We start from the raw sequence: 27564 nt of genomic DNA on the forward strand, positions 1-27564 counted from the left end.
ATTTAAGTTCATAGTTTCAATTTTAGATCAAATGTTAACCATATAATTAAGACTATTTTTATCTCAGTAGGTCTACAGCTGGGTTGCTAGCCTTCCAATGAGTCCTCCAATTTGTTGACATGTATTGATATTTTACTGGCTCTAGGCTCACTCTCCCAGTTGGCAGGTCAGGTCTCCAGAGTGCAGCTCTTACTTCCCCCTCAGTTAGTCCTGAAGGGTTATGGCATCTAAAAGTATTGCTCTTGAGCCCTGTCCAATTCGTTCCTTTCCCCCTCCCCAATATAACTTAACCAGTCAGCATCTGCCAAGTAACAGTTGAGGAGCTGACATCAATTAGCTTTTACCAAGGGATATTTACTGAGGAGATATTGGAAGGACCAAAAAGAACAATAATCCTGTCCTCTCCAAACTAGGAATTACACTCAGTCCCTGGAGAGACTGGACTCATTTAAAGTGGTGACTACATTTTAGGTGGAACCTTCTGTCCCATGAATACTTTTCTGCCTCTTCAAAGTTCGCTTCTACATTTGGCGTAACTAGTGGGCAAGGTACTCCCTTTCTTAGCTAGTCTGGGTCAAGCAGATCATTCCTTAGGGCTGTGGCAGCTCTGACAGACTTTGTTACTGATGACATTTGTTGGACCCTGATGGCTCGTCCAACTGGGGAAAAGGGTAAGATATCAGTTGCTTGAAACTTACATGCAGACTTAGTTCTAGCTCAGAACTCAACTAAAAGAATTTTTGTCACACAATAAGCTGACAGGAAACAGAGACTGTTTGTTCTCTGAAATGGGAGAAAGGGGAGGAGGGCCTCTCTCTTTGCACAGGCGGGAAAGCAGGCTCACCAAGCTTCCACATGCATGGGAACTAGGCAAGAAATACTAAGCCGTCACCCAGTACAAAAATAAGTTGCCTCTGATTTCTTGTGGCATTTCACATGTCTCTGGATCCAAATGCTGCTTAGTCGATTAAGTGTTTCCTAAGCACCTACTATGTGTTTGCCGCCTTGGAGAAATACAAACTAAGTGTAAAATATGTTCCCTTTGTTCAAGGAGCTAAGAAGATAGTTTATAAAACACTTTGAAAACAATCACAGAACTGCACAGTGCTGGTGATGGGATCCAGAACAAGTGCAAACAAAAGATGGGCCTTTTTTCCTAATTCCATTTGTGTCCAAAGGAAATCTGCCTGTGTCTGTAATAGTATTAATTTATTCCTTTTTAGCCTGACTTTTGCATGTTTTCTCCCCCACTAGAATGTGAGCTCCTTAAGGGGAAGAACTGGTTTTGCCTCTCCCCCCCCCACCACCTTTTTTATTGTTGCTAGCACTTAACTCAGTGTCTGGCAGGTGGGAAGTATTTAATAAATGTTTGTTGACTTCATTAACTCATTTTCCTTTTTAACCCCTAATACTTCCCTATAATACAAATTTAAAGGCCCACACATCCCTAAATTCTTCCTTTATGTTAATCCTCACAATAATTCTACCAAATTTCAAATTCTACCAAATTTTCACCCATTTCTACACTAATTTTGGTTGAAATGTTTGTAGAGTCCTTGCAGAATCCTAACATGGCAGGCAGTCTTCCTCTGAGGCCACTGTAGCAGCAAGAAACGCTAGCTCCCAATTCCAACCCTGGATCAAAGCTGACATGCTAGCAAGGTTGGAGCCTTTCACGCTTTCTGTGGCCTGCAATGCTCATGGAGCTGCTGGAGCATCTCTCCACAATCCCAACTCAGTATTGAAAAACATGGTCTAAGGGAACAGGCCATGAAATGGGAAAGAAAAGCAGACAGATGCCTCGGATCCTGACATATGGAAACCCTATTTTCTCTGTGGGTGAACACATACATTGACATTCAAATCGGCTTATTTATGTAAATGCCTTTATTGTTTCTGTATAGAGGATGGAACTTTTTCAACTTGTTCCTGAATTTTACTGAGAATTTTTCCAACTTTCCATTTTATATTTTGTACTAGTCCCAGTTGAAATTATACTAAGAAGAGGCACATTCAGAGCACCTACACCTAGGACAGGGTGGCTCCCTTATTTCCCAAATGCTTAGAGAGCCCTTTCAAACCTCTCTGCAATGATAGCTTCCCTCACGATGATGGCTTAAGGAGAGGGAAAATACAGGGTGTCCGAAAAGTCTTAGGGCAGCTTTCAGCTTTTAAATCTCACTTTCCCAATGGGCAGTTAAGCTTAAAACTACACCAACACTTTTGGAGCACATCACATTTTTGAGGGCTTCCCTGGGCCCCTTTGTCCTCAGCCCTGTTGTTTTGGGAGACCACAAAGGCATTCCTTAGGAGAGCTCCTTCCAAGCTTAGCTGAAAGAGGGCCTTTATAATACAGATATGTAATCATTTTAAAAACTACCTCCTGAGCCTAAAAATGTTCCCCCTTAACTCAGTAGATAAACTGAAAATTAGTTAGCCTTATCTCAGAGGAAAGTCTGTAATTGTTAATTTCTTCTATTTAGTCAACAATTAGCAACCCTTTTCTTGTAAATATAAGTAAAATAAGCATTCCAATACCCATTGAATAGGGCAGCTTGGTGGACCAGCAAATAGACCCCCTGGCCATGAGTCAGGAAGTCCTGAGTTCAAATTGGGTCTCAGACACTTACTAGCTGTGTGACCCCAGGCAAGTCACTTGACTCTGTTTGCCTCAGTTTCTTCATCCATAAAATGAGCTGGAGAAGGAAATGGCAGACCACTCTACTATCTTTGCCAAGAAAACCCGCAATGGGGTCGTGAAGAGTCGGACATGATTGAAACAACTAAACAAGAACCACCTGTGGAAGGAGTAGTTTTAAATATGTGGGGAAATTGATGCAGTGAGATGTTTCATAAATCCTCAATCAAATACCCAGATGTTTTTGCGTGACTAGAGTGTTGGTGGTTCTTTAGGCCTGGACACATTTCACCTCTTCAAGTGAAATGTGCTAACATTGATGGCGCCTTGTCCCCATTTATGTTTGTTTTATAATGTCCATGACAGCCTCTTTGTTCCTTGTTGTTTTTTCTCATAGATGCTGAAGCTTTGCTAATTCTGATTCTGCTAATTCCATATTTGTAATATTTTACTTCTGTGCTACTGAGAGAAAAGGTTGGTTAGGCAAATTAGTAGTATAAACTTGATCATATAAGGGAATATTTGCCCTCCTTAAGAGAGCGAACAGTTTTCAGGTACTTTCACAAGATCTAATATAATAATTACAAATGAGTCATGTAGTTATTAAAGTGGGATTGGTAGAACCTTTATGGTTGCTAATAAGTTGGCATTATTACGTATGTATTTGGTACAATAAAAATTTAAAAATACTTTGTTAAATATTCTATAATTCAGCTGTTTTATTAATTTGTATTCACCTTTAGATTAATATAGTTTTATTGTATTGTCAAAAATATTTCTACTGAGAGACTGAATAATAAAATGTTAAATACCTAATGACGGTGGCAGGTCATTGTGGATCCATAATGCTCATCTTTAAGATGAGCAAAAACTGGAAGAATTTATAGCCACGATTGATTAAGATACAGTCATCCACCCTAGGTTTTTTTCAAATTTTCCCCATAGTTTCTGTGTGGATGCACAAAAATGGTACTGTTTTATACAGGCATTAGAGGTTGTAAGTAGTGTATGTCTGGGGAAGGTAAAAAGCTGGGAAGTAATAAAATATTTGCAACAAAAAGGAGGAAGCTGTAGTAGCCATTGTGGTGGTGGAAGGGAGGAATGCTATGAAGTATCTTGAGCAAAGAATAAACGCTGATATAGAAATGCCAAGCTCAGGATCTGTTAGAGAATACCTGGACTTTGTCTCATTGTCGAAAGGCATCCTGGACTCTGAGTCAGGTAATCTAACAAGAATGTGTAGAGATATTTAAAGCTCCTCCTAACCTGACTCCTTCTGACTTCTCCAGGCTCTTTACCCTTTACTGCATTCCACACTCACTACAATTCTTGATAGTCTGGCTCAATTGCAATTCCTGGGATCTAACAGTCCCTTCTTCACTGACTCTCCTTTTGCCTGGAATGTTCGGCCCTGTCACTTCCACCTTCTGGCTCTACCTCCTGATATCCCAGCTGCTGATGCCTTCCCCTTTCAGATTGGCTTTTCTCTACTCTGCATATATCTTGTACGGACCCATTATTTCCACGTTGTCTCATTCATTAAGGTGTAAGGTCCTTTGAGGGCAGAACTATTTTTGCTCCCCCTACCTCCTCCCTTTGTTATGGTATCTCCAGTCCTTAGCAAAATGCCTGATGTAGTAAATGCTTAATAAATGCTTTTTAACTTAACTTGATAGATAGTATAGAGATAGGGAATGGGTTTATGATTTCATTGGTATAGGAAACTTCCTCTACCTATGCGAGTCTTTACCCTCTCTATGAAAGGCAGCTAAGTGGTAAGATGGATAAAGCACTGGGCTTGAAGTCAGGAAGGTTCCTCTTCCTGAGTTCAAATCTGGCCTCAGACAATTACTAGCTGTGTGACCCTGGGCAAGTTACTTAACCCTGTTTGCCTCAGTTTTCTCATCTGTAAAATGAACTAGAGAAGGAAATGGCAAACCACTTCAGTATCTTTGCCAAGAACACCCCAAATAGAGTCATGAACTGTCGAAAATGATGGAACAGCAACAAAAATCTTCTCTATAATTTAGTGGGTTGTCTAGAGCACTCAGAGCTCAGATGAAATACTTGTCCAGGGTCACAAAATCAGGATGTATCATGGGACTTAACCAACTCTTCCTGACTTTGAGGCTATATCTCTATCCTCTATGCTGTGTTGCTAGATCTAGTTTTCTTTCCATTATACAGAATGGAAAGTTAGGTTATTAAAGGTCTTTTTAAAAAAATAGAATTTGTTATTCATTCAGAATATTGAAAATTCTTGGATTTTTAAGTACTTTAGGACCGTAATGATCTCTTTTAATTAAAATTTTAGTCTCCAGTATTTTTTCCTATTCTTTTCTTCGTATTTAATGATGTGATTTCATATATTAAAATTGAGATAGATAGATATATATATAGATATATATATAGATAGATATATAGATAGATATATATAGATAGATATATATATATAGATATAATTAAGATTTGATCAGTTAGAGGGTATTAAAGTTATTGTTGTTGAAATGTGTATTGTTGTTGAAAAACTATGACTTCTAGTATATTCTGTGCATCAAAAGGGAAACAAAAAATTTAGAGATAAGATATTCTGGCTACCCAAAGGAAAGTGCAACTGTTATTCTGTTAACTATATGGAGTTATCAGAATTCTTTTTCCTTATAAACTGTGTCAACATTTAAGTGAATTGAAATTATGCATCATTAGCTTAGTCTATTTCAGATTGTGTCCTGCATTGGCTATACTAGAATAACCTTACATTTGCCTGTTGTGCTTTACAATCCTCAAGGTTATTCTCCAACTCTGAAGGCAATCCCACGTTGTAAGGCTGTTATTTATTAATATAAAATGAATTGTTTTTCTAACCACACATGCTTAGTGAGAGGACTTGCATTTTAGCATTCTAAATGTAAATACTGCTGAGGAATAATAGTTCTAAAAAACTATTCTTTCTTTGGTATTGCACCTTCCACTCAGATAGGAAAAGTGGGCATCTGGGTGAAAGAAATCTTTAAGGCACTTTAGTCTCACAAAGAAAATAAACATGATTAGCCAGATTTTCAAATCTTAGAGCACGTGAGAAACATGTAACTTTAACAAACCATATAGTTGCACTTCCTTCGCAGTATGTGATTTGAATATCATGTTCAGAGTTCAGTTCCATTTAACAGCCCTGTCCTTTACCAGTAATTGTGTACCTTTTTTTCAGTATGTCACCTTAATTTAAAATGTTAAAGCCACCAGGATGACATAGTGCAATAAAGACTTCCACAGTATAAATGCAAGTACATTCTCCATTGGGTAAATTAGAGGCATGTATTTTGCACTTGAAAATATAGAAAATCAGGTTTCTAGAAACAGATGGCTTTGGTGAGGGGTGGACTATAAAAATTAAATATACCAGGCCTGCTTAGTGCTTAGATTCATAACTAGTTAAGTGTACTTAGGGTTTTTAAAAATTAGTGGCTAATGATTAGAGAAGGAAGTTTTGTTCCTTTGCCAGTTCAAGATAGCCCCTTCCGTTTTTGAATTTTCTTTGCTTATTGCTTTTCAGTTATTATAGTGGTTGTCCTTAGAGTAGTTAAATAAAATATATTACTGAAATATTTAAATACCAAGTATACTTTTCATCTATATAAATAGCAATTTGTTATAAAGTATGCTTAAATTATTTACATGATGATTGCATGTGTTTAAAATTATTATTTTAAATCCCATGGAATCTTTTTTTCATCTGTTGTTCCCTTATCACTTGACATTATAAGTATTATATGTAGGACCTTAATGGTATGGGGAAAAAGTAATAACAGATCACACATGCCTGAAAAATAGTACTTTCTCTTCCTTCCCACACCAAATAAAATGAAGTCTTTCATCCAGTTCTGTGAGCTCTTGCCCCATTTAAATCCTAGTTGTACAAGACATCTGGGTTTGATTTCTGGTCCTGTTGTTTCTCCCAAAGCTTCAGAGAACATAAAATATCTCATTAGCCTGAAGCCTTTGTACCACGGTAATGTTCTTTTCAGATGTTAGCAAATAATACATACACACACACACACACACACACACACACACATACGTGTGTGTGTGTGTGTGTGTATAGGTGCACTGCATAGCTACCAACCTCAATGAAAAATAGAAAATCTACATATAAAATAGTAGCTTTTTTCTCCCCCAAGGTTTCCTTACAGTTTGACTGTGTTTATTTCTGTATATTTTAATAACCTTTTCTCCTGATAATCTTATTAAAGAAGAAAATGATGAAGAAGAGAAAAAATAAATATTGTGTTAAACCTACTTCATTTTGCAATAGGTTTGGCAGTGATTAAATCAAATTTATGCAAAGTGTATATATTTTAAAGCATTATAGTAATCTCTTGGGGACTGAGATTATTTTATTCTTTGCTCTTGCTTTCTCAGTGCCTAGGAGAGTGCTTTGCATATAGTGGGCACTTAAAAAGTTCTTGTTGACTTAATGGTAATCACTATCAAGAAACATTTATTGAAAGAAAGATGATAGAATGAGGAAGTGCCTCAGGACTGCCCTGGGACTGGTGGTGCTCCAGTAGGCAGAGGGACCTCCATCAGGGTCTCCTAACCAGGGACTGTGTGACTCCAAGGTCAGCCCTACCACTGCCCCAACAATAGAGGAAATCAAAGAAGAAAGGAGTACTGTAGAATACAAAATCTTGGGCTTGTCTGGGAAAGGTGGTGTTAGCAAAAGTACCTTCAGTACTCCCCTTATTCCTGGTCTCACAGAAAAGTGACAGTAAATAGGTTGCTTTGCTGGATCTTGATGTAAGTGAACCATCAGTTCCCAAGATAAACTACACTAGAGGGAGAAGAGTTTCATCAGAGAGGTACTGGATGGTCTCTAGCATATGTTGAAGAAAATCTTGGTAGGATATCAGTAGACTTCTTGATTTCTAGTCCTGATGATGCCGTTATCTGGCAGGGACCCCAAAACATGGTAGGAGCAAGCAATTTCTTCATGATGTGGCTTGGGAAAGATTGACTCCCTCAATGTAAATACCCTCCCTGACACTTCAGATGAAAATTTATCCATAGTACAGTATCTCAGTGCAGTACTCCTAGATGGAGCAGGCATAATCACAGCCCCTCAGGAAGTATTATAATGTTAGAATGTCATAAAGTCTGGGTACAGCTAATAGTCCTGTTTAAAGTTAGACAAAAATAGAGCTAAAAAGGTATGTTGTGGCCACATTGTTGAGGACTCTGTGTGTGTGTGTATGTTTAAATTTAAGCTATCTAGGGTTCAGAACTAGAAAGTAGAGTTTTTTCTGCTATAGTGGGAGTTAGACTCTTGTGGAAAGAGAAGAATATTAATTACTAGTTTTGATTGCTAACTGTTCCATGTAGATTGTTCTTCAAATCAGATAATGCAGACCATCCTCAAGTCATTGAAAAGCTATCCAGGATTTGACCTTTTCCAAACAAACTCCAGTTAGATTTCCTGAGAATAGCAAATATTAAAAAAGGGTGAGGTTGAAACTCCCCCACTTTAGCTCTGCTATCCTGTTAAGGTAAACTTTTGATTGACTCAGACAATCAGACCAATATGAACAAGACCTATACGCCTCTTTGAATCAAAGTCTGTGAGAGACAGGGTCACACCGTAAGGAATCTGTTTGGATATTTAGAGCAAATAATTTACATCAAATCTTCTGTGAAGTTAAATCTGCCAATGAGATATCACTATAAAAAGTTTTGACTCACAAAATAATTTTTTAACAGTAAGCTATAAGTCCGTGACAAGGAATATAGAGTCCATCCATTCATGGCATAAGAAAAATGTTATGAAGGTCAGAGTTTTGGTGAGGGCAAATAGATGATTAAGAGGATGACAACTAAAGACAAATTTAGATTTTTTAAATTGAGTTAAAAGAGTACATAAACTTGAAGGATATTTGCAATTATTATATCAGGCATTTTAGCAATGAATAGAAAGAGCAAAGACTTGACTTTTACTTTTTATTATTTTTTTGAGATGGTAACCAATGATGAAATAAACTGTTTACAGAATGACCCAGAAACAGTATCAGTGCCAAAATTATCTATAATTCTCCAAAATCCCCAAGAGGATGTCTATGTCAAAATCACAAAAATGTGATGATTGATTCTTTGATATTGATGGCATCACATGGAATTCATCCTATGGTAGTCAATAGTTAATCAGACTAATCATTTAGATATAAGGTGTGTGCTGCCCATGTGTGTTATGTATATCCATGCACAATGTCAAAACACAGCTCATGGAAAGCATTGATGGATGTCTCTGGAATCTTGTTCACTCCTCTCTAAGGGAGACTGTGATTCCTGCCTTTAGGGGGAGCAAGAAAAAGGATCATGAAGATGAGTGCTCAGTTATCCACAGAGATAAGGGTACCAGACTAGAATTATATCTGTCTGCTGTCTCTCCCGCCCCAACTGCAAAATATTGCTGGTGTAGGGGCCTGATTGGTTCAGAACAAAAATCCACTAGTTTCCCTAGTAACTCTCTCATAAAGAAGGAAAGGTATACTAAGCTTACACACACTTCCTTGGCCCCTTAATACCAAAATCTGGTTTCACAAAAGTAGATAAAGCAGATAAAAACAAAAATAAGAGAAGTTTTACAGATTAGATTATGCCAAAAAAATACAGAAGACTAACTCTACTCTCCCACTGGGAGCAAGATCTCAGCTCAAAACAAGAGAGTCCCCAATCTTGCCAAAGGGGAAATTCCTAAAAGTCTCTTGGGAGACAAGCTGAAAATCAGGAACTTGTTGAGGAACAGACTTCCCTACTTATCTTGAAGAGAGTCTGTCTCTTTCTCCTACCTGGAGATATTCCTGAATAGGATCTGAAATCACAAGTCTTTTTTGAATAAGAACTTAAGAATGTCCCTCCTCTCTAAAACTCTTGTACAAACACTGCCCCTTGAGGCACTTATGCAGCCTCACATCAGCATTCTCTCTACCAGTTAGGAGATTCTCATGAAAGATGGTGCAGCTAGGCTAGAAATTGGGGTTACAATTAAACTGCCATGTTTGAAAGATTTGGTATGACACAAAAAAAGTGAACTGAGGTCTAGGATTTCTTCACCATGATAGTCATCCAAATTCCACGGAAATAAATTTTTTTAACTAAACTGGTATCCACAAAACTTTTAGCTATTTCAAAATATCAAATCTATTCCCACCAGAAGAATGAATTTTTTCCACTATTGGGTTACACTTTAAAGAATGTTGTAGTTTTTGAAGACAGCTTCAAAAGAGAAGTCCCAAAAGCCTTCTGGGCTCTGTGACATCATTTTGCAATACATGTTTAGTCTTTCAGAAGGACAATACTCATTTATATCCCTAAGTTTTGGTATATTTACAAATAGTCTTCATTATTCTATATATTTTATATATACCTCAAGCACAAGAATAGCAAAACTATAAATCATTTAATAACTTATACTCTTTGCTAATTAAGAAAGCTTTTCAACTAAAAAAAATTCTTTAAAGAAATACTTATTTATCTGTAGGGATATTCAGTGTTCATGGCTTGGGAGGAAAGGGAATAAGTATTTGTTAAATAACTCACACCATGCAAATTGGCAAAGATGACAAAAAATGGGAATAGGCAGTTTTAAAGGGTTTGTGTGGGAAAACAGGCACACTAATAACACATTCGGTAACTGTGAATTAATTTGACCATTTTGGAAAGCAACCTGGAATTTTGCTAAGAAATTTCACACCATTTTACCAAGAGATTCCATTTCTAGACAAACACCCCTGAGAAGGTGTAGGATAAACAGAAAGGACCAATAGACACCAACAAATTTATAGCACTACTTTCTGTGGAAGCAAAGAACTGGAAGCAAAATCAACGTCCCATCAACTGGGACTGTCTAACCAAGTATGGATGCAAAAGAATATTACTACACCATCAGAAATGATGACTATGAAGAAAGCATGGAGGCATGGGAAGAATTCTACAAGCCAATACAGGGTGAAGTTAGCAAAACCAGGAAAAGTTTACAAAATAATTAGGGTATAGAAGCAACAATAGAAATCAAGTCTGAATGGTGTGCAAATTTAATGAACACGCTTGGCACAAAAAAAGGTGTGGATGCATCTGTCTCTCTTCTTTGCAGAGGTATAGGGCTGTGGAGATGACCAGAGCATATCTGTTTGACTTGAATGATGTACTGGTTAGTTTTGCTAATCTGCCTCTTTCCTCTTTTTTTATATTATTATAAGATGTCAATCAAGCAGTATTTGTCTCCTATATGCCAGGCACTGTGTTAAGCCCAGGGAATACAAAAAGAGGCAAAAGACAGTCCCTGCCCTCAAGAAGCTCACAGTCTAGTGGGGGAAGGCAACAAGCAAACAAATGTGTACAAACAAGCTATATACAGGATAAATAGGAAAGAATTAACAAGGGGAAGGCTCTAGAATTAAGGAGGCTGGGCAAGGCTTCCTGTAGAATTTGAGATTTTAGTTAGAACTTGAAGAAAACCAGGGAGGTCAGTAGTCAGAGCAGAGAGAGGAGAATATTCCAGGCATGGGGGCAACCAGAGAGGATGCCTGGAGTCAAGAGATGGAGTTCTTGTTTGTGGAACCTCCTGGAGAAAACTGCCAGTAAATGGAAGAGTACATGTCAGGGAGTATATGTAAGAAGACTGGAAAGGTCAGAGGGGGCTAGGTTGTGAAGGGCTTTGAATGGAACATTTGAAATCCCCTAGTATAAGGACAGGAGTGAGGAGGAGAGAAAAATGGTGAGCCAGGTACTGAACTCATTGAGGAAGGTATAGAAGTGATCTTTATAACCAATGGCTATCAGGATTTGGATTGGTCACAGATAATGAATTGCATGAACCTTAAAGGAAGAGGTATTAAATGAGTCATGGAGGTCAGGAAAGCACCTGGAAGCGACAATGGGGAGCAAGGAGCATTCCAACTCCCTGCCTGCCTCAGACAGTGAAATGCCTCTCTGAGTAGTGGTTGTATTGAGAAATGAAAGTGATATAAAAACCAAAGGTATCAATAGGAAAAAAGTTGTCAAGATAAACTTGACCTGAGTTGATCCAACTTAAGGTGATTTGAGAGGAATTTGAAGGATAATGTGCTCTACAGAGATGCTATATTTTGCTCTATATGGATAGTTGCACAGAGTTCATAGCTTATTAGGGCATATCCCAGCTGTAATGATGCCTTGATTATTGACTAAGTATGTTGTAATCATTCAGTTAATAAGTATTAAGCAAAGCACTAGAGCAGGAGCTATGGAGAATACAAAGGAAAATATTGCAAAGAGGTGTCATGCTGATACCAAACAGGCTTTGCCTACCTCTGTTCCATTATTGTACTTTTATCCTTTTCTTTCTATACAGTTTTCCCAAATGCAGTATTACGGCAGTTTATTTAATGGGTTACCACAGCCAAAGAATTCACCACCAAGTAGCCAACAGATTTGGCTTGATGAGCCTCTCTTTTATGTAGGCTGGTTCTCAGAAAGCAGACAAGTTGCTAAGAATTATTCGAAGCTTTTCCAGCCTGATAGAACTTATTTGACATTATACTTGGTTAACATAGTCTTTGAGCATCCAGGGTCTCTTCCAGATCACACTAAAGCATTTCTGTAGGATTTGTGGAGAACTATGTAAAAAAAGTAATTTTTTAAAAACGATTCTTCTAAAGTCAATGATGTTGTTCTTAGTTCTTTATGCCCAAAGAGTCTTTGATTCACTCTTATACACCCCAGACTCATGTCATGAAATACATCTTCTTTTGATCAGTAATAGACAATGAATGCTTTTATATGCATTTGAGGCTTTTCTCATATTGAGAAATTGAATGATTGAGAAGGACCCTTGAGAAATACTAAAATTAATTTAAGTATTAAATATAATGTAACTTGTTGAATTCTGTCCTCATGCTTTGTTTCTCTTTACATATATATATTAGGCACTTGGAGGTGTCCCAGGAAGTCAGCCATTACTGCCTAGTGGAATGGACCCAACGCGACAACAAGGTCAGTTCTTTAAAATGTATGTCTATGAAACTGATGCTAAGAATCTCAATTTACTTTCTCAAGTAAATTTCTGCAAGTTTCACTTTCTGTTACCATTGCACTTGTACGTATAATTTACTCAACTGCAGAATATAAGAGACCTATCAGGAAACCTGGATTTTAATTCCAGGCGTGTGACTAACTTTATGACCTTGGAGAGGGCCATTTCATCTCTCTAGGTCTTGATTTTCTTACCTGGGGCAGTTAAGCTAGAAAATTCCTTACGTTTCTGACATTCTGTAAATTGTATATTATGATTTGCATTTATGGAGTCAGTATAATAAAATGGAAGAGGGGGGCAGCTAGGTGGCACAGTATAGAACTCCGGGCCCAGAGTCAGGAAGACTCCTCTTCCTGAGTTCAAATCCAGCCTCAGACACTTACTAGCTGTGTGACCCTGAGCAAGCCACTTCACCTCTGTTTGCCTAAGTTTCCTCATCTGTCAAATGAGCTGGAGAAAGAAATGGCAAACCACTTCAGTATCTTTGCCAAGAAAACCCCAAATGGGGTCACAAAGAGTCAGATGTGACTGAAAAGACTGAACAACAACAAGAAAATAACAGTAATGCAAAGATCATTGGAGTAGTCTTCAAGAGACTTGGGTTCTGAATCCTTGCTCAGTCAGCCACTAGCCATGTGACTTTGTGTAGGTCACAACTTCTCTCAACCTTAATTTCTTCCTCTGTAAGATGGGAACAATAATCAGCTGCGCCCACTCCATAGGACTATTGAGAAGGTTCAGTAGATAATATATGCGAAATCACTTTGAAAATTGTAGGGGCCTATACTGATAAAGATAAGAAAATGTTACTCTTATGAATGATAGATATGAATTAGAATAAATAAAATAATAAATATCCTTGGAAGATAGGAATAACATGGGTATTGAATCATTCTAGGTGACTGCATCAAACTCTTAACCCTCCAGACTTTTATCAGAATTGCCAACAGGTAGAAATATTAAATAAATCGAGTTTCACCTCTTCTTGCTTGCTATTTCTGACCACTTCTGGTAGAGAAGTTGGTAAACAGTGAAATGACCACAAAATGAACCAGAATAATTTACATTACTAGATTAAACACACACACACACACACAGCTTAATACTTGACGGTTGCTTGTCATTATTAACTGACATTTATATAGTGCTTTACAAAACACTTCCCATACATTATCTCATTTGATTTTCATAATTCAATGTGGTGGATACTTTAGCTATTATCCTCATTTTGCTTCCGAGGAAGCTGAGGTCCAGAGAGGATCATTCACTTAACCTAGTCATGCAACTAACAGGCATAATTTGAATCTGACTCTCTCTTAAATCTGAGGGATGCTCTCTACCAGGAACAGGAACTCAACACTAGGATATCCCCTAGAGTATTCATAAAGATGGGACTATTCTAAGAGAGTAGCAGAATCTCAGCTATGCTAGGGAATGCAGGAAAGGATGCTAAGTAGTTTCAGAAATGGGCCATCTGTTGTTAAGCCACTACAATTTTAAGTCAGGTGCCTGAAATGTCATCATCTTATATAAGTATAGAAACTGTTGACCCTGGTTTGGCATTCATGTACATTGAAATCTTACATCTTCATGTCTTTTTTTCAGGACATCCAAATATGGGTGGACCAATGCAGAGAATGACCCCTCCAAGAGGAATGGTTCCCTTGGGGCCACAGGTATTTGGCATGAATGTTTGTGTGTGGCAGTTGACATAGATAAACCATAAGCACAGCCAAGAGACTTTTTATGATGTAGGAGCTGTAGGATAGGACTAACAGTGATGTTACATCACATAACACTCATTTCTTTTTTCTGCCTAAGTAATAACTTTATTATTAATTCAAGTGCTGAAATGCAAAAATATCTTCAGCAATAATATACAAAATGTATCTGAATAGTAACATTAGCTGACCGAAAAAACAGTCTGCCCAGTTTGATGCAAATGTTTATACATATATTATGAATTTTCTAAATCACAACTACCCCAATACAGGTCTTTAAATCATTATAACAATGTGTTTATTTCCAAAACAGGACTCATACACAATATTTATTTCACACTGGCTAAGCATATTATATCTGGCTTTTAACATGACAAATGCCTGATATAACATTGTGTTTCTGGGGATATGATTTTGTCTGTGTAAATCCAAATCTGAGTAATAAATCATGTCTTAACAGCTTTCCACTTTATTTGTATAGTGCCTTTTCCTCTTTAGAGGAAATGTATTTAGAAATGTAATTTAGTATTTGATAGGTAGCAATGCCTTTCTATTGGATATACTAAGAGAAAGGTTGTGATATTCTAAATAAAAATCAAGGTGCTGATAATGTTAAATAGCAAAGCATTTTAAAAATCATGTGAGTTTTATATTCACAATTTTCTAGTATACACAAGAGGGCCGTTGAGAAGTCATCTTTGAAGTATGTTCTCTTGTACAGATCTAATACTATTCAATGTATGTTAGCTGTACTTAACCAGAAGCAACAGATTATACACTAGAATTGAGACTTCTCTATCCAGCAATGGCATTTTAAGCATTTTGTCCCAGGAGGTCAAATTTGTTTTAGATAGTTTCTTTATGTTTTTCCTTACGTTTGCAGAAAAAGTGCCTGAAGTGGAAATTAATTTCTAAAGAGTGAATCAAAATAATAGAAATGAGGGTTGTGTAAACCTGTGCAGGGGGCTGTCATGTGGTTAACAGTAGTCAGTGAATTTCCTTTCCTGTCATCCTCATGAAAGCAACTAATAGTTTTGCTCTTTTAGAATGTATTTGATGCCAATTTGGATACATAAAAGGAGTGTTGGGCTGTTTTGTTATTTTTCAAGTATCTGACAGGACTTCAAATTAATTTTGTTCTTATGGTTCATTTGAATGACTATTCTGGTCATATTAACTTATGCTAAAGATAAACTATTTAGGTTTTCCACCTGGCTACTTTGTGAGTTGGTATCATTTCATTCTTTGTAGTTGTATCCACAGTGCCTGTAACATAATAGGCATTTAATAAATGTTTACTAATTGATCAGATAAGAAAATATTTCCATTAAAGTTCTAAATAATCACTAAAATTGGTAACCCCATCCTTTCAAAGCTTTCATATTTTTCTAAGATTAGTTAAAATTGGTTTCCATCCAAGATACCCAAATTTAAATGAAACCAATCATTCTGGACCCAAAATATTCCTAGGTAACCTTTAAGGATCTTTGGTTGGATACTTTAATTTTTTTTTGTCCCCAAGTTTCTACATAACTTGATGAATTAAGTTTATTAAATTGTATCCAAGTAGTCTAAGAGTTTGAACTGAAGAGTTCAAAGTGTTAGAAATTATGAACATATACAAAATGCTGACTTTATAGAATCATATGGGTTTCGTATAACTAAACTTACATGTTTTTAAGTTATGTTTTTCAGAGTACTTACATGAAACAAAATCTTACATTATACAAATGCAAGTTCCAAACTCTATTATCTGAACCAGGCCAGTTTTTATGGCAATTAGTCCCAATCAATTATTAGACAAGTATTTATTAAGTGCCTACAATGTCTCAGGCGTTGTACTAAGTGCTAGAAATACAAAGGAAAAAAATGAAACAATCTTTGCCCTTAAGAAGCTTTCTTTGAATTAGGGTAAGAGTGCATATATAAACATGTATAGACATGCATATATACATATGTATGTATGTGTGTACTCTCTAAATATAGTGTATATGTGTGTATATGCATGTGTTATATACATATACACAAAATATTCGGCATAAATACAGTATAATTAGAGAGAAGAGCCATTAACAAGTGGGGAGATCTTGAAAGTCTTATCATCGGATCAGAGAAAATGGCATCTGGTAAAGTTAATAAATGAGAAAAGAGAAGGGCTCAGATAAGATCCTTGAGGTACACCCACAGGTAGGAAGCATAATAGGAATAATAAAACAACTACAATAAGAATGGATTGTCAGACATTTGGGAGGAGAACCAAGAAGGAGCAATGTCACAAAAACCTAAAAAGTATATGTTGAGGAAGGGAAAGTGTCAAGTTGCCAAGATGTTGAGAAGGATGAGGATTGAGAAAAGGCTGTCAAATTTAGCAATTAACATATTAAAATAATTGGTAACTTTGGAGAGAGTAATTTCAGCTCAGTTAATGAGTTTGGAGAAAAGTGGGGACGACAAATGTAAGAGCTTTTTTAAGTTGACTGAGAAAGGGAGAAAGTAATAGAGATGCTGGCTTCAGGGATTGGCTGGACCAAATGTGGTTATGAATTTTTGTTTTGTTTTGTCTTGCTTTGTTTTAGAATTGGGGAGATTTGGACAAGTTTATAGGTAGCAGTGAAGGAGCCTGGAGATAGGGAGAGACTGTAGAAAAAGAAGGAATAATTAATAGAGGCAGTTTGCTGGAGAAGACAAGAGATGGTAGGATCACATAAAAGAGTTGGCCTTAGGAAGGGGAATGGTCCCCTCTTCATCAAAGACTGGAGTAAAGGAGAGGAGAATAGCAGATGATGTCAAGTGGCTTTGACAGGAGTGGGAGATAGATGGGTCATAGTGAATGGTCTCTGTTTTCTCAATGAAGAATGAGGTGAGACCCTCCCAAGAGTAGGAAAGGAAGAGATTATGTGGTAGGCTTGAAGAGAGAAGAGGTTTGTAACAGCCTTTGTGGGATTGGGATACAAAATCAAGGAGGAAAATAAATTATTTTGTTGTGATAAGGGTTCTGTTGAAATTATATAACATGAATTTGAAGCCAATAAAGTTTTGCTTTACTTAAGTTTCTTTTCACCTAAAGATCTTGCATAGGTCATTAAGAATTTTTAACTGTTTTTCTATTATTTCTGTACCATGACCCAACTTATTTGAATTGGATTTTCAATTTATATTTCTGCTTTTCCACCTTTTTGCCATCTTTTTTCCTTTAAGCATCATTAAATATGTGAGAAGTTTAGTTAGAGCAATTTGCTAATTAACCAGTGTATATTAGGCCAAATATGTAATTATTCTAGCAGCATATTTCATTGGTTAAATGTTTTCATTCTCAGATAACAGAATCAAATAGGTTACCTCTGGACAAATTAGCAGTTGAGGTTTTTCTTCAGAAATTTTTCTTAATGCACAGTGGTTTATGTCCAAATTTATTAAATTTATTTAGTTTTCAATTGACTCTTCAGCTTTTATCATTCCAAACACAATAGTTCTACTAAGGAGGGTTGTTGTTGTTGTTGTTGTTGTTTTAATGAATTTTATATTGGAGGAGTTATGCTGACATTGTTCAGGATGTGCCTTCCTGAGATGTCAAAGCACTTAGACTTCATTTGAAAATGTAGTGTGCTTTCTGGTTAGTTTGGTTATGCTCTAAATTACACAGTTGTGTATTTATTTGGCTTATGTTGTAAGTAAATTAAATTAATAAAGTTTAGAAAATACCCATTTCAAGTAAATTTTATTTGTGAGCAATGGCTAACAAAATCATAACACAGACAAGAATTCATCCTTTGAGATTATTCTTGCTTGTGGCTAAGCAACACCCTTGCTCTTCGTTGTCACATACATTATGTATTTACATGAGAAATGAGGCAGTTTTTCAAATTTAGGCTACACAGAGACAAAGGAAATTGCTTATACAAGACATGCATATTTAAATGAAAGAAGAAACTATTCTTTTGTCTATACCATATTAAGAAAAAATAAGAGCTATTCTTGGCCCAGGTAAAATAATTTGAAGTGAGGGGATTCTAATGAGAATTTATGTTTAAATTTCTTAATTGTTTTAAACTTAATTACTTTAAACTTTGTCAATAGTAACATCATGACCCAAAATTTGCTTGGAGGGGACCAAATAGAACTTTCTTCTGTAAAATGCCATATTGACTGTGATATTTGAAAAACAATGGAATATTGAATATTTACTCTTAATGTATTCTGAGGTTGAGATTCATATGGTAGAGGAAAGAATTTGCAAGCATAGGAGCATTTTCGAACCTTAAAAACGGAAGAAAAGTACATCTTTTAATCAGCAGAGGTTCCTCTAGAAGTCCCAGTAAGATGCTCAGATAATGTCAGTTATGAAGTTTAGAATGTGTAGTATGTATGTGCTGATTATATAGTTGACACACGATAGTTCAGTGCAATTCATATCAAAATGAAGCATCTACTATGTGCAGAATGCTGTGTTAGGCACTGGGGATGTGGATGTGCAAAGAGTAAATATTTGCATGATGCATAAATGAGTAAATGTTGCATTTGACTTTGTCCAAATTACCAAAAGATTTATCTTCCCATGTTCCCTGCTTCACTTATTGGTCTACATGTTGTATTACTTTGTATATCCCTAATTAAAGTACTTTCTCAATTTAAAACAAATCGTCTTTCTCTTTGCAATTCACACCAGGATTATTTCCCTTTTTATCTTGACTCACTTTTGGTGCAATGAGGCATCCATATTAATCTGGTTTTACTAACCTTGTGTTCCTAGAATCCATGGTACCATTAACCTAATAATGAAATTGTACTCAACTGCTATAATCTTATGAAGGAAAAAAAAAGTACCAGTTGGAAAAAGATCAGTTTGAGAACTGGAAAGAGATTTGTCCTTTTGTATTGCTGCCAGTGGCAGACTAGTTCCTTGGTACGGGATTTGGCTTCTGATGGATTAGAAAGAACATTATAGCAGTTAAATGAGTGAACTTCCTATTATACTTGCAAGTTTTAAGGTAGCTCAGTGACCACCTGTGTCAAGGTCTATAAAAAAGACTTGCACTGGCAGGCTTTAAACTAGATGAATTCTAATGTTCTTTCCAATTCTGAAACCTTTTAATTCTAAATTAGCTTTAACCATTATGCCTAAGAAGGTGCATATGCATATATGTGTAAATATACAAATTAGTGATTTTGTAGTGTTTATGTTTTAGCTTTTGTTTTTTAGGTTACTATGGAATTTATAATTTAACCCTGGAATTTTAATCATGATCATTGAATATTTCAAATTGACTTTCTTACATTGAACTCACTAGCATTTAACTCACTAGCATTTATCTTTGCCTGTGTTGTTGTGCCAAGATGAGAAATCTATAATTTGTAAGAAATTTCCCCAATTAAAAAGTACAGTGTTATGCACACAGTAGGTGATTAATAAATGCGTGTTGAATGTTATGATTATAAACATTTCTCAAATTCATTTAATATGCTTCAATGAGCCTATATTTTCATACATTTTTCATAAGCTAAAAATTAAAAAGTACAAGAATGGATTCCTCACTGAATTGCACAGGCCTTATCCAGTCAGCAATTGTGTAGGGAAGTCATTAACCTGCTCTCCTTTCTTTCCCCCCTCCTCTTTGGTTTTGTTTTTTTGTTTTGTGGTAGTCTGACCCTTGGTTATCATTGCAGAACTATGGAGGTGCAATGAGGCCCCCTCTGAATGCTTTAGGTGGCCCTGGAATGCCTGGAATGAACATGTAAGCAAATCTGTTACACTATTCTCTTTACTAAAATAACATTCATTTTAAAAACCAATAATGAGCTGTGGCTCAAACCAAGAAAGGGAATGTATGTATTATTTAGTTGAATATCATGAAATGTTATCATTCTATTCATTTTTAAATGCTCTGCATACTTTTTCTTTTTTTCCTTTTACAATCTTTGTAAATAATGGGTATGCCATTTTCAGGGTCCTTTGATGTAAACTTTTTGCTTGATGTTTCTGTTAAATTTTAATGTTTTGTTGCATGCCAATTAATAGGTATGCATGAGATGCCAAGAGAATGAGAGGAAGGTCTTCAGCATATTGGCTAGATCTCCTGAGGCAGATATAAGAAAGCACATGGACAGGAATAATAAAGAATGGGCAGATATGAATGGGTTGCAATCTGTGTTACTGCAAAGAGTAGCCACATTGATGAGTTCATAGATTCCTTACAGTACCGATTATGAAAAAATGAAGTCACAAAAAATAAAGATGTAAGCAGCATCGTAATTCAAACCTGCCATAGTAAAGAGCCTTATCTTTGTAAAATTTGATTTCTACATTTAGCCAATTAGCCATTGGAAAAGACAAGACTCACCTCTGATTAAAAAGTAAACTTTGATAAAGCCATCCTCATTAAAAAGTAAGCTTTAGTAAAGCCATCCTCATCATTTTCTACCCCTAAAAGAACTCTGATGAATGTTTGATTCAGCCTGTCATAGAGCAAATGGCTGAAAAGTCTGTTTCAGAGAACTGAAAAGTTATTCTTATTTGCCATTGTACTGGAATTTACTGAGAAAGCTCACATTTCAAAACTGTCCAATTTACCCTGCAAGTCCCATTTGCTCCAGGTTAGCTGTTATAAAAGTCAGTGGTAATCTGGAGAATCCATTAATGAATTGCAGATATGTGGCCTAAAGATGGATGACCCAAAGTAATACAGGTACTTTATATAATACTGAACATTGTGAAAAGGTGCTCTACTTGAGCATTTTTGGGGTCCAACTATATCTAGTCCACCTACCTATTAACATTTTACTGGCTCTGAAAAACATGCTAGCGATCAATAATTTTGTCACAAGTTGAGCCAAAAAAAAAATTGGTAAGGGTATGGGACATATGTGATTTCATTGGTGAAAGAAACGTCCAGTTTGGGAAACTCCCTCTACTGAAACAGATTGACAAACATTTGGCTACTTATAGTCTCAGAGAATTCCCAGGGGCACTGGGAGGTCTAATGACTTGCCTTCAGGTCACGTAGCTAGTATGTTAGCTGCCTCTGGTAGTAGTTTCCAAAATATACACTTCTTTTCTAGAATTATTACTTTAATAACATCAGAATTAAAGGTAAGTAATCTATTTTTAAAAAGTAAAAAATTGAAGATAGGAACTGAACTGCTACATCATTAGTATGGAGTATAACTATAATTTTTTGGGGGGGTAAAGATTTATAGATTAACTTTGGTAATCATTTTAAAGTCATTAATATATATCTAATTTCTTCTAATCATATTTACATTACAATTATTTGGTGTATTAGGCAAACCAGTTTTAGAGTGTGAAAAGGTATTATTCCATATGATCACTTATGGCCTTAAAAATGCTTCTTGAATCTCTGAAACTATAATGATTATCTTTGTTCTCCTGTGCTTACATATATGCATAATTAATAACTCATATCCAAATAATATTTTCTACTATGGAATCTAAAAATACATTTGAAAAAATTGTTGTAAAGCATCTTTAATCATTAGACATGTACTTTGGTTTTATGTGATCATTAAAGATAATTTATGTTTATGTATATATATCCAAGCTATGGATCCAAATATATAACAATTTTTCCATTATATCACTCTTAGCAATTTGTATGATGCTTAGATCCTAAGAGTCTCCAACATATTTTCTCCACATTTTGGTGATTATGTTTTATGCTACCTTCAGTATTGTGTCCTAGTTCATTTTCATTTCCTTAGAAGTTATGTTTCTAGAGGAGAAAATGTAAGAATTTTTGCAGTCATGTTTTTTTCAATTTCCAGATTTAAAAAAATCTTAATATGTTTATCTGAAGATAAAATAAGTGAATACATTTCAAGTCTTTTTTTCTGTTTTGTAAGTCCTATACATTTATGGCTGTCTGTATTATTTTCTTAGAATAAAATGAATTTTAAGTAAGATAATAAATGTCTATTTCTGTGAGAATCTCATCTGAAACAGGAGGAAAAAAAGATTGCAGAGGTTTAAGTTCCCGTTTCTTTGTTAAAGACAGTTGCTTTGATATTAATGACATATACTCTAACTCATTGAAGGCCAGCCATGTTTTATAAAAAATCTGATCTCTTTCAATTTCAATTTTTATTATGAAATTGCATAGCTTAAAGTTCATGCCTACACTGTATTTATATAGAAACTTCCTCTCTGACATGCCTTATGTCATGGGTTATAATGTTCACTCTTCATAATGTGATTGATATTAAAAGAGGGGGGGCAGTCACAGAATTTTAGAATCTCATCTAATAATAATTGCCATTCAGCACCATTGTTCTTCTTCCTGCTTACTTCCTCCTACCCTAGCCAAAAATGCTCTGAAGGTTAAAGTGGATTCCAAATGTTCCAAGCACTTGGAAGAAAATTTACTATATAAATATGACTTATTATTAATACTTCTCTTAAAATATTAAAATGCAATTTAATGGGAAACTCATCGGGGGCTATAAGAATAAATGAATATTTATAGAACATTTGAAAGTCACAAAATAAGTATATTATTTTTATTCTATTTTAATAATTCTTGTTTAAGCTTCATACAAAATATACAAAACTACAATAAGGATAGCTGTGTAATATATTGTATTGCTTTTATCATGATGTTTAAAATGATAGATTCAACACTATGTCTTTCCAATCAAGGCTTTGTACAAGATTTTGTATGAATTAGAGCCTAGACATATTTATGGGTCACATTGCTGTCTCTGGTTAACAGGACTATCGGTCAGCATCAGGCCAGCAACCAATTTAACTTGTTTTTATGCCTCTAGCGATTACTCTGATGCTGACTGACAGCTCAGCCACCCAATGACAGAGGATGTTTTAACTGAAAAGAAGTGCCAGTCATCTTCAGATGAAAAGAAAGTCCCAGGCATTAGTCTGAGCATGTAAAGTGTTCAATTCTATTTAAGAAACACCAGAGTAATAGCTAATGCTAACAAATCCTCACTCTTATCCTTAGCCTCTTCTTTGACAGATGTGGTAAGTATCCAGTAAGGGATGGCCAGAATTTCCAGCTGAGGTCTAGTTTCCCCAAATGGAACAGTGCTTCTCTAAATGTGTGAGTCTGTTTGTGGCCCTTTGCCCATGAACTTACTGTATTATTTGGCCCCCAGTTGTTTCTCTACTCTATTTTTTATTTTTCTAAATGAAACAAAGCTGAAGAACAGGTAGTTTGTATAGAAGCACTTGTTTCCTGCCTAAATGATGCATTGATATAGGATCACCACATACTTCAGTTTACACTATAGGGTCTATCATGTCAGTAAGCCCTGAAATCTTATCTCTGAAAGCAGGTTTTTTAGAAACTTAACTTTAGGACAAAGGTTTTTTTTTGTTTGTTGGTTTTGGGTTTTGGTTTTGGTTTGGGAGTTTTTTTAGTGAGGCAGTTGGGGTTAAGTGACTTGCCCAGGGTCACACAGCTAATACGTGTCAAGTGTCTGAGACTGGGTTTGAACTCAGGTCCTCCTGACTCCAAGCTCTACCCACTGCACCACCTAGCTGCCCCAGGACAAAGGTTTTTAGAGGACAAGTTATCAGACCAGGGATTTTTTTTAAATTGGGTGACAATAGCTTAATAAACATAGCATTTCATACATATTTGCAAACCATGCCCCTGTTAAAATAGCTGAAACTGGGAGCTCTTGTTTTGGTGTTAAGAGCTTACGTTTGTGGCTTAATTCATGAGTGTGTGTATCTACAAATACACTTTTTTTCTTTTGGTCTGGACCTGTGGTTTCTTGGTGTAGGTAGTTCCTGGCGTAGAAGCAGCTTCTTCAGATAGAAATCAGCAGCTCCTCTATAAGTGTAAGGGTGAAGTTGATTTATGTTTACTCAATCAAGTCACAGTATCCTACTTAAAGTAAATGATAATCAATTAATTTCACCCAGAAGTTTTATTAAAAAGTGCTAAAAAAAAATACTTGGAACAGGAATGAAGAAGGATTTATATAGGCTGAGGAAACTTGGCTATGTCTTAGAGGTCATCTGTTAGTTATCAAGAGAGTCAAGATGAGTCATTTGAAAAAATTGGAGCAAGCATGGCTTTCTAGTAAAATTTCTGAGTAGGAATATCCTCTGGAGGGCAGGGGGATTAGGAGAAGACTCCCAATTGGTCTTAGACAGGTTTCCTCTCCCCTTTTGCTGGAGGAGGATCTTAGGATCTTTGAAGGGTCCAGGGGATTTTGGAGTTCCCATCTTTCTTTTGGTATCCCAGCAGTATCCCCAGAACTGCTGGCTAAGTTTCTGTTAGGAGCCAAGGGCAGTGTAGACCTAGATTCATGACTCCACCAGGATTCCAGCAAAGAGCCTGTGCCATGCTTGAGGGGATGTGCTTGTTAAACTTAAACCCACTTTTCCATAGACCCACTATGTACTTGTGGGAGAGTATGTCACAGACTCTAGGAGGATATGTAGTAAGTGGCCCTTTCTAAAAGCTGCTGACTAAAGTCTGGCTAACTAAACTGATTCTCAAATGGGAGGAATTATATCAGTAGAAGGTATGTATCAAAGACGTTAAAGAATTACCCACAAACTCCTCAGGGGCACCCCTAAAACTCTTGACAGGGAGGTATGGCCTTGATCCACAACTCAAGATTCACCTGTGGAAGTTACAATAAGAATCCTCGTAGCTTAGATAGGTCACATATGTTGTAATCTTAGAGAGTTGCCTGGAAAATCTAAATGACTTGTGCAGGATTATGCTGCCAGTATGTTTTAAAGGCAGGACATGAGCCTAGACCTTCTTGACTCCAGAGCTAACCTCTATGCCACCCTGCCACCCCCCCTCTCAAATATATATACTATACTTATTGTGTGTGTGTGTGTGTGTGTGTGTAGAAAACATGGGGAGATAACTATATCTAGCTATAGTTGTTCCTATTATATTATTATTATTGCAAATCAGAGTCATAGAGTTATCACTTTGTGGATAATTACAATCAAAGAATTTTTTACTGTTATGGTTTATTACTAATGATCAGCTTAATTTTTTCAGGAATAACTCTACATTGGAGAGATGGCAAGATGGTGGAGATTTGAATGATCATGACTAAGCACTAAAATAACAATAAATGCACCAAATAAAGTAAAAGAACAGCAAACTGAGGGTGGGGAATATTCACAGAAAATAATATCCTCATGGAAGAGGAAAAAGAGAAAGAATAATTTACCAAAAAAGGCCTCAATGCATTGACTAAACATTATAAGGCAAGAACAGGAAAGGAAGAGAGAACACTGGAAGGCAAGAAAAAAGGAACAGGACTTCTAGAAGAGAAACTGGATCTCACTCAAAAATCTTCTGGGTGGTAATAATCTCAGTAACAACTATCTAGCATCTATAAACATAGAATTAAAATCAGTAAAGGAAAAAGTCAAGTCAACTAGGTACATATTAGATTCAATAGTTTGGACCAGGGGTGGGGAAATTCACCGTGAAGTTTGGATTCAGTCAAAGGGCCGCACTTGAGGACATAGAGGTGGCCTTGAGGGCACAGGTTCTCCACCCCTCGTTTGGACCATTCATTGGAAAGTATTGATGAAATGGCAGAATCTCTGAAAAATAGAATAGTCCCAATGTAAGAAGAGGTAGAACAAATAACTAAACAAAAATTTTAAAGAGATTAACTATAAAAATGTCTGCATTGTTCAATATGAATACAACATGGATGGAGGACAGAACCGAGTGAGACAACCTGAGAATTATTGGTCCATAGGAAGCATTTTGGAAAAAAAGGTCCTGAATACCATATTTTAGGAAAACATACTAAAACAGGGTCCCAGAAACTTTGAAAACAGAGGACAAACTTTAGCTTGATGAAACATGCAGGACTTTGCAGAAACAATACTCAAGTTGAATTCACCCAGAAATTTAGTTGTGTGCCTGAAGGCTACAGGTTTCCCCTGATGCAGGAAAAAACAAATAGCATATCAAAAAGTATAAATTTGAATCACATGGAAATTCTCATTCGGGATGAGAAATTAAAGAAAAGCCTGAAATATAATTTACATGTCAATCAAAGAATTCATGGAAGTTTGAGGCAGATGGGTAGAGCTTTAGGTCAGAGCCCCCTAAATAGGTTTTGGGGACATTTACTCAAAGTCAAGGCTTAAATGGGAACAACATTGACTTTTCTAAACCCATCAGACTAGGAGATGATCATGATCAGCTCCAGATAAAGGATAGATGAAAGAAAAGGATTAATCTTGACCAGGAGACTTTCTGATAGCTTTTTCTCTTTGTTGGTAGCCTAGCTAACAGAATCAATAGCTCAGTTTTAATGCTGTGCATTAAAAATCAACAACCTGCTTGGGGGCAACTAGGTGGCACAGTGGATAGAGCACTGGCCCTGGAGTCAGGAGGACCTGAGTTCAAATCTGGCCTCAGACACATCACATTCACTAGCTGTGAGACTCTGGGCAAATCACTTAATCCCAATTGCCTCACCAAAAAAAAAAAAATCTTCAACCTACTCTTATTGGAGAGAGGCTTTGTAGACACTGTAGGAGCAGAGGAACTAGGAGATAACCCTGAAGAGTTAAAGCCTAATGGACGATAGCAGAAAGCAACTTGTTAACAATGATGCCTACACAGATGGCCAACAGACACAGCTAGACAATGAGCAAAGATATAGAAAGCCCAGTGTGGGCAATGGGAGGTCCTGCAGAGATGCAATGACGGCCCACAGAGAGCAGAAACATGATACCCAGCAGAAGTCAACAAAAAGTCGGACAGTGATGTGACCAGAGCCCTGAGCAGCCTTGCAACCTCAGAAGCACTAGTTGCCTGGGCCACAGAGCTTCCTGACTCGGGTGCCCTCCAAGAATGTGCCTTGACTACGTGGATTAGTGGTGTGAACCTCTTCACACATATTCTCTGGCCACACAAGTTCCTTACCTAGAATGTTCACACACATATTCTCTCCATGTGTGCCTTACCTCATGTGGTAATCTGTGTGAGTATATTAGCCCATGGTTATGTGGGAAGATCTTTTCCAATCTTTTTTTTTTTGCTACACTGTTTGAAATTGTCTTTTATTTTGACCTAGGAGAAGCAATCATGGCATAGTGATTGGCATACAGTCATCAGTACTGGCTTCAGAGTCAGGAATACTGGGTTTAAGTCCAGCCCTTGACA

At 36.4% G+C, this 27564-nt stretch overlaps 1 protein-coding gene and 1 pseudogene across 5 annotated transcripts in view; both read left to right on the plus strand.

Moving 5' to 3' along the window:
- The window catches only part of SSBP2 (single stranded DNA binding protein 2), a 414697-nt gene that overhangs the window by 340566 nt on the left and 46567 nt on the right, over positions 1-27564 (plus strand). For 3 of the 5 annotated variants that reach the window (XM_021007765.2, XM_021007760.2, XM_078153146.1), the window contains 3 exons: positions 12595-12661; positions 14307-14377; positions 20063-20154. In XM_021007765.2, the coding sequence (XP_020863424.1) occupies positions 12595-12661; positions 14307-14377; positions 20063-20154 (230 nt within the window). The remainder of the gene's footprint in view (positions 1-12594; positions 12662-14306; positions 14378-20062; positions 20155-27564) is intronic. The other 2 variants (XM_021007774.2, XM_021007761.2) reach the window with 1 other exon arrangement.
- Positions 1652-7773, plus strand: LOC110223981 (cytosolic Fe-S cluster assembly factor NUBP1 pseudogene; annotated as a pseudogene).

The sequence above is a fragment of the Phascolarctos cinereus genome, unplaced genomic scaffold (assembly GCF_003287225.1).
Source record: "Phascolarctos cinereus isolate Bilbo 61053 unplaced genomic scaffold, phaCin_HiC Scaffold_4;HRSCAF=312, whole genome shotgun sequence".
In the NCBI taxonomy this organism is placed as follows: domain Eukaryota; kingdom Metazoa; phylum Chordata; class Mammalia; order Diprotodontia; family Phascolarctidae; genus Phascolarctos; species Phascolarctos cinereus.